The sequence below is a fragment of the Myxocyprinus asiaticus genome, chromosome 13 (assembly GCF_019703515.2).
Source record: "Myxocyprinus asiaticus isolate MX2 ecotype Aquarium Trade chromosome 13, UBuf_Myxa_2, whole genome shotgun sequence".
NCBI lineage: Eukaryota > Metazoa > Chordata > Actinopteri > Cypriniformes > Catostomidae > Myxocyprinus > Myxocyprinus asiaticus.
The window spans coordinates 50,953,639-50,966,089 of NC_059356.1; the positions used below are offsets into that span (position 1 = coordinate 50,953,639).

At 39.8% G+C, this 12,451-nt stretch overlaps 1 protein-coding gene across 2 annotated transcripts in view; it reads left to right on the forward strand.

Moving 5' to 3' along the window:
* The window catches only part of grin2ba (glutamate receptor, ionotropic, N-methyl D-aspartate 2B, genome duplicate a), a 76,675-nt gene that overhangs the window by 15,817 nt on the left and 48,407 nt on the right, over positions 1-12,451 (forward strand). For both annotated transcript variants that reach the window (XM_051713784.1, XM_051713785.1), the window contains one exon: positions 9,325-9,900. In XM_051713784.1, coding sequence (XP_051569744.1) covers positions 9,349-9,900 — 552 coding nt within the window. In that variant the 5' untranslated portion in view covers positions 9,325-9,348. The remainder of the gene's footprint in view (positions 1-9,324; positions 9,901-12,451) is intronic.

Sequence of the window (12,451 nt, forward strand, 5' to 3'; positions counted from 1 at the left end):
GGACAAGGAAAGGAGCAGGAAGGGTCCAGCACAGGTTAGATGCGTAACAGGGATGACAGCACGCACCACAGCCCACGGGCCACCCTTCCCCTTCGCCAGGGAACTTGAGCCACTCGAGGAAGCCACCGCCCCTATGCGTCATGGCAAACAGACCCAACCCATTATACCTGAATTTTACCCTCTTCATCACCACCTATCCTTCACATAGCCCCATTCACACACTCATGTGTAAAGAAAAAGTTTGCCAGATGGTTTTAGCAAGTTATATACTGCATAACATTGCATCAGTTCAATGATCTGACGAACCGCCATTGAGTTCATGCCACGTCGAGCACCACATTATGGAGCACACACACAATAACCTTGGGAGAAACCAGACTCACTGTAGGGGCCAGTTCCCCTCTGGCTAAACAGCATGAATATAATGACAATATTAGTTGTTTGTGTGCAGTGCAAGTCATGGTTTTAAATTTGTAAATTGAGCTTTAAGGTCCAGTGTTTAAACAAAGATTTTGTATGAACTGTAAGATTAATGACTAATGTATTTGAAGTTCATCCTGGATTAATTGCAGAAGTTCACATAGATGCATTGTCCTTTGTTAGTTGGCTGATGAAGGCTTTTGTTGGCAATTAATTGATAGTCTGTGTATTCCATTATAAGAGTGTAGTCCATCATTAGACCGAGGTGATGCAGGCAGAGATCAGTGAGGTGCATCTCAGTTCAACCGGCAGGTCATTTTGGTGAGGTTCGGAGGGGTCCATCCTAAATCCAAGGTTCAGGCAGTGGCATATGAAGTATCCCATGTCTTATGGTTGGAGTTGGCATCAGTTCATCCTCTGAAGTAAAAAAAACTGAAGTGATGTCTGGCTAGCACAGGCTGTATTTAGTTGTCATCACTCAGTGACACGTAGCAGTGGAGTCCGACACCAAGCAGGAACAGAGCTGGATCTGATGGCTCTGGTGACCTCAGGATATGAATCCCGGTGTTGAGACATGGAAACAAATAGAATAATATTAGCGTATATTCCATTCAATTTTATGCAAATTTACAGATCATTATGAATGTTTCTGGTTCTGGCAGGCCTAACTAAAGCAGCCTAATTGTGAGTTGATGGATAAATTAGGTGTATATCTGGCTAAATAGATGAGTCTTTAGTCTAGACTTAAACTGAGAGAGTGTGTCTGCATCCCGAACAGTGTTAGGGAGACTATTCCATAGTTTAGGAGCCAAATATGAAAAGGATCTACCTCCTTTTGTGGATTCTGATATTCTTAGAAATATTAACAGGCCAGGATTTTGTGATCGTAATGAACGTGATGGTATATAGCATGTCAGAAGGTCACTTAAGTACTGTTAAGCTAGACCATTCAAAGCTTTGTATGTAGTTAACAGAATTTTAAAATTAATTCAAAATTTAACAGGTAGCCAATGTAACGACGATAAAATGGGGCTAATATGATCATATTTCTTGGGTCTAGTCAACACTCTGGCTGCTGCATTTTGAACCAATTGAAGTTTATTTATTGATCTTGCTGGACATCCTCCCAGTAATGCATTACAATAATCTAGTCTTGAGGTCATGAATGCATTAATTAGTTTTTCAGCATCAGCAACAGAGAGCATGTGTCGTAATTTAGCAATATTTCTCGGGTGGAAAAATGCTGTTCTACAAACATTGGTAATTTGATTTTCAAAGCACAGATTGGTATCAAATATAACACCTAATTTGCCTTAATTAACTCGCCAAACTCTTCCAAGGTTATCTCAGAATCAAGATAATTTTTTTGCTCAGTCGTCAATTTAGGGAGATCTAATGGTTCCACAAAGATTCTAATGTCTTCATCAGTAGACGAAGATGTGGAACTATAGAGATCAAGATAGAATTCTTTAAAAACATTATTAATATCAATGGCTGAGGTGAATATTTCACCACCAGCAGATTTCACTGAGGGAATGGTAGAAAAAGACTCTCTCTAGTTTATATATCTAGCCAAAAGCTTCCCTGCTTTGTCCCCCGACTCAAAGTATGACTGTCTTGCCATAAATAACCAAAACTCCACTTTCCGTGACAAAATAGTATTATATCTGTATTTCAATCGGGTTAATTCTCTGAGGCCATCAGACGACATTCGGCACTTCAGCTCTGCCTCGGCACTTTTAATATTCCTTTCCAACTCCACGAGTTTCCGTGCTTTGGATTTTTTGATGAATGAGACATACTGTATGATCCAACCCCTAAGAACTGCCTTAAGTGCCTCCCAAGCCACACCCACAGATGATACTGAGGACCAGTTGGTCTCCATATAGACACTGATTTCAGCCTTTAGCATTTGTTGGAATTCAGGATTTTGCAAAAGGGACACATTAAAGCACCAACTATATGATTTCTTTTTCTCCATATGTGGCAACACCTAAACTCACCAGGGCGTGATCTGAGAATAATATGTTTCCAATTGAGCAATCAACAACAGATGAAATGAGTGACTTTTTTTTAATATATATATATATATATATATATATATATATATATATATATATATATATATATATATATATATATATATATATATATATATATAAATCTATTCTGGAATAAATCTTATGGACTGATGAAAAAAATGTAAAAAAATTATAAAGACCACATTCCACATTGGTGCAACCATCAACCCCTGAACTTTCCCCAAAACAAAAACAAAAAAAACAGAAAAAAGAAAAACGTGCGCATTAACCCCGTGCATGACAGCGCCAACCGGTGTTCATCCCTCTAAACTCAAACAGTCCACGTACGCCTACGAGAGCCCCCACGATAACTTTGCCGTTGGATTGCTCAAGTCCGGTGTTTCTTTACAAAAATTTGTGAAACAGAATTACACAACAGAAGATAATCTATAAAACAAACACCAGCCAATAAATGGAATAAACACACACAAAAAAAAAAAAATTTGTAGATTCATCCACATAACTGTCCCGAAGGTATGTTCCTCCACAGAACAAGCTCCAGCCGCTAGCGGAACCAGCAAAAAAAAAAAAAAAAAATGGGCCGTTCAGTTCTTCAGGCAGTCAAACTCATTCCAATGTCCTGCAAGAAATATTCCACAAAACCAACTCCAGCCAACAGGAGGCATAAGCACCCAAAACGAGCATATTCATCCACAAGCTGTCCTGAAGAAATGATACTACACAAAACAAACTCCACCCGCTAGGCATAACCAGCACAAAACAAAACAAAAAAGGCACCCAGTTTCCTCAAACAGTCAAGAGAATGTTCAGTGAGTCCACTAGGCGGCAACATGAAAATCACCAAATGGCTTACTCACTCCAATGTCTTTATGTAGGACAATGCTTGCTGTGGGCATGTAAATTCTCTACGGTCATCCTTAGTATCTATTCTCAGTTTGGCCGGAAACATCAGAGCAAACGCGACCTTCCGTTGATGTAAGAGTTTCTTGCATTCCCTGAATCGTTCATCGTTCATCGTCCAAGTCTGGGAACAAGAAAATGCTATGGTTCTTCCAAGAAAACGTTCCTTTACTCCTCGCCTCGCATAACACAAGATCTTTATTGGATTATCTCAGAAATTTGGCCAGAATTGATCGGGGCCTGTCTCCCTCCGCGGATCTCCGAGCCGGGACCCTGTGGGCTCTCTCGTTTTCCAACTTATGGCCTGTTATGTCAAGCAGACTTGGGAAGAGCACATCTAGGAATTTTACCATATCTCGGCCTTCCTCATGCTCAGGATTTCCAACAATTCGGACGTTGTTTCGTCGATTCCGATTCTCCAAATCCTCCAGTTTTTCCCAGATGCATTCCAGATCTAGCGGGTTAGCAGCTAATTCCCTCTCCGATGACTCCAGATAATCAATCCGTTTCTCAGCATCTGACATTCTTGTAACCATCTCAGAGAATTTCATCTCCATAGCCATGATCGATCGACGTATCACAGCAAGATCCTCCAAGTCTGCAATGACCTTCGTCATCATTGCCATCACATTCATCAATTCACGCCGGATTTCTTTCTGTTCAGAGTCCGGGGCTTTCGGCATGCCGCTGAGGGGAATCAGCTTGAGCATGTAAGTGTCTTTTAATGTCTCCAGAGCCCAAGGATTTTTAATTCTTTGACATGTTGTCTTCCTAGAACATTTAAGAATCAGGGTGTATCGAATCTCACTGGTTATAACACAAATAGTATTAAAACTAGCAAAGTGCGCAGAGCTCGCCGTTCACACGTCCGCTCCTCGCATGGCATCACGTGACTCCTTTAAAAGAACATTATTAAAGGAATAGTTCAACCAAAAATGCTAATTTGCTGATAATTTACTCACCTTCAGGCCATCCAAGATGTATATGACCTTTCTTCATCAGAACAGAATGTAAGATTTTTAGGAAAGTATCCCAGGTTTTTAGCTTCATCCAATGCAAGTGAATGAAAACCAATTTTTGATGGTCCAAAAACCATATTTGGTGATTCGATATGATTGTGGGAAAAACTAATCGCTAATTAAAACATTATTAACTTTAAAAAATCACTTCCTGTAAACACTGAATGCCTCACGTCACTGTTGCATGAAGTCATCACGTTGGTGCGTTCACCCGAGAATTCAGAAGTTCCACTCAGTTTACCACAGAGGAACATACTTCACGAGAGAGTTAGGTGAATTCAAACAGCTATAATTTCTTCAAATTAAAGTTGTAATGTTGTGATTCACCTCAGAGCTGGTTGATTTGGTTCTGGACTTTCAACTCTTTTATGAAGGATTTTATGAAATCCAAATGGCAGAAATGAATGAGAAAAATACTTCCAGAACCAAGACGGATGATTGCGCTCTATAGCTATCCATAGATGTTTACTGACATCTCAGAATTAGGACATTTCGTTGTTTATATATGAAGCTAATTTTAGATTTAACAAAAGCTTTAACTTAATTTCTAGAAAATTGGTTTTCCAATTGAATTCTTCCCAGAATGTCCCCAAAAGATTTTATCTGGGGCTGTTCGATTTCAGAAATTTGGGAATTCGATTCCTGGTTTTGGAATCATTAGAATCATTTCTAAGAGTTGATTCCTGACCCATTTAATTGACTATTTTTCGATTCCGAATAAAACGGGAGGCAAAGTTAAATCTCATAATAAACAGCTCACTACAAAGCGTTCTTTGCACTATTTGTAATAGCATGAACAACATTTACTTTTAATAGGTCCATTCTAAAATTAAATCAGGTCCTATGTACACATACCAAAGCATGATGCTTCAATCCCATGAGATAAATTTGAGCGAAGTTTGAGTAGATGCGGCTGTATTTCCAAGAACTACTGAAAATAATCTTAAAAGCACCATAGAAATTGTCTGTTACCACTCATGAGTTCTTGTTTAGAAAGAGCTTTATATTAGAATGTCCACTACCTTTTGTACATGGAATAAAATGTCCAAACAATACATTTCAGTTTTATTAAAAAATCCATTGTTGTACTGGTTTATACAATATGTATATATATATATTCATTTTAAAGTGTATTTAACATTTTTGTTTTTGTTTTTGAATTATTAATTATTACTTATTATAACATGTTGATGTCAAATTGTGTAAAATGTAGGCTAATAAAAAAATAAATATATGCAAAAGGTTTTAAATACTGTAAAAATGTTGAGAACGAGTAGTGTTAGATTCTCGCTTTAATAAGTGCAGCACGTTGATCATTTAAACTTTAACATACAGGTTTATTGATGTGAACTGGGAAGCTGACTCAACTCTGCATCTTCTTGTTGCAGACTTGTGTTGTAACATCGGGCAAGTTATTACTGTATGCCAATTTACTGTCACAAATTTGGCATGTTACTTGATTATTAGTTTCATCCAAAGTAAAATACCTGCAGACTATCCAGGTCTGGAAAGCAGATGTGTTGAAGGGCTTGTGGGATTACTTCATACAGATGAACAAACGTAGCAGATTTTACTCTGAGTCAAATTGATGATCGTTAAGATGCAGTAATTTTATAATCATTTTGTAAATTGTATTAGTGCCGTTAGGCTTCTAAAATGTGTAGTAGTTCAGTGGTTGAGGAAATAAACACAGTCCGAAAATATCAACCGGTTTCCCCAGAAGGAATCGACTCAAGCTTTGGAGTCGATTCCAACATTTCGAATCGATTCTCGATTCCCAACGCCTCAGAATTGAGGAATCGATTCTATTTGGAATCAATTCCCAGCCTTAATTTTATCAGATTTTACTTACTTCCGCAGGCAATGTTATAGCTAACCCTAAACCTAACCCTACAGAACCCTCATAATTAAAAAAATCATCCTTTCATTTATGTATGTATCATTTTTCCAAATGAGGATGTCCCAAAATGTCCCCAAAGGGAGGCTTTGTCCGATTTAACTCACTTTTGGGAACAAATTTGTCCCCAAACTATAGCTAAGTACATAAATACACACATACACACACACACACACACACACACACAGACACACACACACATTGTATATACACAAATGCTTACACCTCATACACTCACTGTACACACACAAACACACACACTAATGAAATAGTGCTCCTGAAATAGCTGCATGAGCTGAAGCTGTAATCTGTGAAAAGCATCAATTTATCAACCTCATCTCACTGATTACAGACAGGTGCGTAGGTGTGTGTGTGTGTGTGCACTGTTTGTGTGTGTGTGTGTGTGTGTGTGTGTGTGTGTGTGTGTGTGTGGATTGCTAGAGTTTCATAAACTGAATTCTCTTATGCTAATTTCAGTGACGTGAGTGGCTGGCTGCTCTGAGAGTGTATCACACAACAGGTCTGTGTGTGTGTGTGTGTGTGTGTGTGTGTGTTACAGGCCATCAACTGTACTGAGATGTCTATTTTAATAGTTGCAATGGAAACTGAGTGGCCGAGAGAAGTGCAGACTCTGTGTCTGTGTCACTCACTACATCTCCAACTCTTTCCTCTCTGCTGTTCAAATGCTCATTTCCGTCTATCTCTCTATTAACACAAGCAGCAGCGATTAGATCCTCCTTCAGTCTGCCCTCTGAAAGAACATCCTTCAAACTGAACTTCTCAAGATCTATATAAACTCTTAAAGAATCTCCTCCACATGCCCCTGTGACACTCTCAGGCCAGTTAAGAGGGAAAATAAGGAAGTGGGAACCAGCTCACACACTTCATGGTGATTTATTTAGCTACTTTTCAGCTGGCACACAAAAAACTCATCAGTCTTTTTTTCAACAAACTGAAGGTTCAACAGTCATGCTGCCCTCCACAGCGTCGTAAGCTTCAGGTCTCCTCCTCCTTCACTGCGGCTCCGCTGCTCTTTTATCTCCCTCCAGCTTTCACTGTTAATACAAAACAGCTGTCAGAGATCATTTTCCCCAGGTGTTAATCCTTACCGTTCTCTCTCTCGGCCTCGTTCTCCACAGACGTTGCTCGCCCACGTCCATATCTCCACAGCCCCCAATATAAAATTCTGTCATTATTGACATCACGATATCTGGTCATGAGACATGATAAGAACCAATGAGGTTTAATGGTATGGACATAGCCGCCATATTTGTTTAGATTTTACACTGAATAACAAGTTAAATTTCATTCTGTTCATCATACAAGTGCTCGTATGGCAGCAGAAGATTTGCAAAATAGTGCTTGAGTCATATCAACTACGTGTTTTTTTTGTTGTTGTCCTTTTTTGAGTTTGGCAAATGTCATTATGGCAAATAACCCTTAAGAACGTTTTTAAAAATGTACTTTTTGTGTTCCACAGAGGAAAGAAAAATCAAACAGGTTTGAAGTGATGTGTAAATGACATAATTTTCATTTTTGGGGAAAGTGTTCCTGTAATGAAGAAAAAACATTCTCCAGTTATTTCTTTGTAGAGTGTCGCTGCAGTGGCATGGGGTTTAAAGACGGTTTGAATGTGTAGTGTTGTACTAGCGATCATGGTTCGAATCCAACTTTTGTCCCACTCTTTTTCCCATATGATTTCCTGTTTCAACTCTTAATATTTCCTTTAATACTACTTAAAATAATAGATAAAAATGAATATAAATGTTGAGTTCATTGCAGTGATTTTAGATTGCATCACTGTATTACTGTAGTAATATTGTAGTAACCATGTTGTTTGGCAGAAACCATAGTTTTAATTCAATTAACCATGGTGTTACTACAGTAATATGGTGGTAATAGTGTAACAGTGGTTAATTTTGTGGCAACTGTAATGAAACTGGTTACAGTAGTAAAACTAAGGTAAGGTTATGGTTAGGTTTAGGGGTAGAGGTTAATATAGTGTGTCTGTGGGACTCTAAATAAACACAATAAACACACTGCAGTAATGCCATTTACTGTATGCTAGTATTTAAACATGGGTGCAAATTGTATCTGACTATTTGCACTGGGGTGTAAATAGCATCTGCCTTATTTTTTACAGCATGTGTCTTACACAACCAAATCACAGCCTGTCTGTTAACAATGCAAGCTTTTCTACTGTAAAGTCAACATTATGTTCTCTCACTCTTTCCAAACGTGAATGAAGTGGATAAAACAATGCTAGAAACTTGACGTAGGATCATTTTTATGCAATACAAGTTGCTTTTAACTAAATAGAAAAGTTCTCCTCTCCTGTACTGTAAATACAAACAGTCAGGCCATTTGCATGAGGCACTGACTTAATTGACATTAAAAGCTTTGTTATGTGGACCTTTTATCATTGCATGTCTGTTTTGAAGCACAATATTGTCTAGGCGCAGAATCATTTAGACATATAAATCGTGAACCGAGCGGGCCTGAAACACACATCTGTCTTTCTCCATACATCACGGGAGAGTTTATCTCATCCATAATAAACAACACTATCTTGCTTCGAGACGCAAAACACTCCCATGAAATATTGATCTCAGAGAGAGTGTGTACGGCCACTTGCTTCTACACTATTAATGTGTCACAGATACCGGTGTAACCCGTTCCTGCCGGCAGCGTTGCTCTCTGGGGTGCTGTGGTAGTTTAAACTTTAAAGTGTTTAATAAAGTAATATCACATGAGCAAGAGTTCTGTATGTGCTGTATCTGTCAGCATGGCCATGATTCAGCCGTAGCCACGAGTCCAATCAGATTCGATAACCTGAACAAACTCTTCTATAAGAATCAATGTCAGAATCATTCAAATCATGATTGGGGTTAGGGCTATTTTAAATACCCAGCCCATGCTATGTCTTTTATGTAGGACAGTTATTAAACACAACAAATAATCTGTCTAATTATCTAATAGTCTGATTATAAGGCCATGTGATTATGTTACAAAATATATATGTAATCGGTTTCTCTCTCTTTTGCAGGTTTCTGTCTTGCTCTCCTACATCATGTCTTTCTGCATTTACCGTGGCTTAGCTCCACCCTCTCAGGAAAAGCGGGTGTGGTTTTATCCACTAGCCCTGCCTCTACGTCCCTGGCCCTGCCCATCATTGTACCAGCTCTTCCTCGTGTGCTTGTTGCTACTGCCACTGGCCTGCCAATCTCGGCGGGACAGGGGCGGCGGGGGCATGGCTCATTACATCCCATCATCAGTTGCACAGTACCCACCAGTACCAAAGCTGTTGCAGGGCCTGAGCATCGCCGTGGTTCTAGTGGGCAACTCCAGCGAGGTGGTGCTCGCCGGCACCCGTGACAAAGACGATTTCACCCACATGCCCCTGGCTCCCAACATAGAGATGCTCACCATGAACGAGACGGACCCCAAGAGCATCATCAAGAGCATCTGCGATCTGATGACGGAGCACTGGCTTCAGGGGGTGGTGTTTGGAGACGATACTGACCAGGAGGCTATTGCGCAGATCCTGGACTTCATCTCCACGCAGACGCATATCCCCATACTGGGTGTGAAAGGAGGATCCTCCATGATCATGGCTGCTAAGGTAAGACCGCTGCAAATGCATGTTTGCTTTCCTGAAAGTCCTGGAAACTTTTACTGATTATGTATTCTAATGAGAGAGCAGACTGGCCCTCTAAGAGGGCAGCAGAAGTGCATGATGGGAAAGTGTGTGCTGATCAGAGAGGATGATAGCGACAGACAGAGAGAAAATGATCCAGTCCTCATCGGAAATGCTGTGAGTCAGAGATGCGCCCACACTCAGAGGGCATGCGGTCTAAACGGCTGTGAAATCACCCAGCATTTGTCTCACTCCTCTAAACATGCGGCTATGAAAACTGCTGTTCAGCCCACGCTGAAATGTCCAGCGGCAAACCACACGTGACCTTTACAATGTCAAATAAAGTATCCGAGTTTCCAGTGGTCTTTAGTTTACAGAGGAGAAAGACTTGACGTTCTGCAGGATTGAGCAGGAGTGTTTGGTCCAGAGCTGGAGTCTTTTCTCCCCTGCTGAGAAAACCAAAACTAATTTAGTTTTGGTTTGGTGCTGGTCTAGTTGGCGGACCAGCAGAGCCATGTTGTTACCCAGCAAAACATAGCAGGTGTAGCTGGTTAAGAGGTCTGGTGGGGACAATTTGGCACACCAGCATCCAGAACACAACATACTCTGGCAAGCTGCCATGTGTTTTTTTCAACAGGGTTTCTGAAGAGTTTAGCTGTCTTCATGCTAAAAATAGTGTATGTGGGTTCTTTTCTCTTTGAAGTTGTTAATATGAGTCTCTGTGATTTGCTTGCTCATCTATACATTGGCTTCTTCTTTCTTTTAAAATAAAGTGAATGGTTGTTGGACACATTTGGAAAAGTGTCTAAGATCTGTGACATGCTGTTGATACTGTGATTGGAAAACTTTCTGGAGTTATAGACCACAGTGTTTAAAAGGAAGTAGATGCAGCCAGACATGGCTGACCATGGTTTGAACAGACCATACACAGTGTGGAGATATTTCAGCTTTGATGGAGCTGCAGTCAGAGTATATTAGACTTTATAGATATTACAGTTTCATTTTTTGAATTAATGCTAAATTATTCTATTATTTTCTGAAAAGCTGCTTTGAAACGATGTGTGTTGTGAAAAGCGCTATACAAATAAAAATGAATTGACTTGACTATACTAGGGTTATTAATGATGAGTCGTTCGTTAATTATTTGCTCAATACTTTAATAAATGAAGCACAGTGATTAAACAAACAAAATAAATGGGATTTATAAAAAGCATCTTTGATGCTGATTCAATGAGAGGAACACAACTGATATTAGGACTGTGGCAGAGCCGACCTAACACAAGGGTATACTTTGTTTTTACCCGTTTTGTTTGGCCCGTTTTGCTTGCACGTGGTTGAGCGCTCTATCTATTCTGATAAGGACACGTTTGAAATGGTGCTACTCTTTTAGTACAGATGACGCACAGAGACATGCACGTATAGAAAAACGGGACTGCACAGCGAAAGTCTAGCACAGTGTACTGATGACAAAATTTGCGTCACATGCACTGTGCGCGAGATGTAGCGGCATGCTGGAAACCAAATTATACTGTGGTCTTTTGCATGCCATATGTACATTCCTGTTTCTATGGCTTCAAGTCACTCTATTAAGATTATATCGAGACCTATGCATTGTGTCATATTGTATTGGGGTCACGGTTAGGGGTCACGGTTAGGGGATAGGGTTAAGACAGAATTTAAAAAAGCACTTGTTATGGGTTAGTCATATCACCTTTATGAATTCTAAAGTCTTGACTCTATGTTTAAAAACGACACCCATTTTGTAGTCAAGCAAGCACCCCATGGGGGTTAACAATGAATCACTTTCCTTTCATTAACGTTTATGACTCGTGATTAAGGATCATTTTAAAATTTGCAAACCTAGTTTACACACCTGGAAATGAAGATAAAGATAAACCTGGAAATAAAGCATAAACCCCCAAAATTTTGTTCGATTTCTCTGAAAACATGTCTAAATATCGTATGTTTGAGAGAAACAAATTAGATTAAACCAAATGACACACAATCACCTATTGATGTAATTTAAACACAACAACAGAGTAAAAATCAATGGCTCTAAAAAGACATAATGGCTATCAGTACACAGTTCTGAATTCACAGTGACAACCACATTTTTCTTTAAATCTGCATCATGTGAACAGAACTGAACTCATTCATACTTCCTTCGCCAGCTGAGGAAGTTCAACCTGCCACAGGCGCTGCTGATACAGTTCTACTCAGCAGTCATTGAGTCTGTCCTCTACACTTCAATAACTGTCTGGTTTGGTTCAGCTACGAAATCAGACATCAGAAGACTACAAAGGAGAGTTCGGACTGCTGAGAGGATTATGGGTTGCCCACTGCCCCCCCTTCAAGAACTGTACACTTCCAGAGTGAGGAAAAGGGCTGGAAAAATCACTCTGGACCCCACTCACCCTGCCCACAACCTTTTTGAACTGTTGCCTTCTGGCCGACGCTTCAGAGCTCTGAGCACCAGAACCGTCAGGCACAGGAACAGTTTTTTCCCTCAGGCTATCCATCTCATGAACAGTTAAAA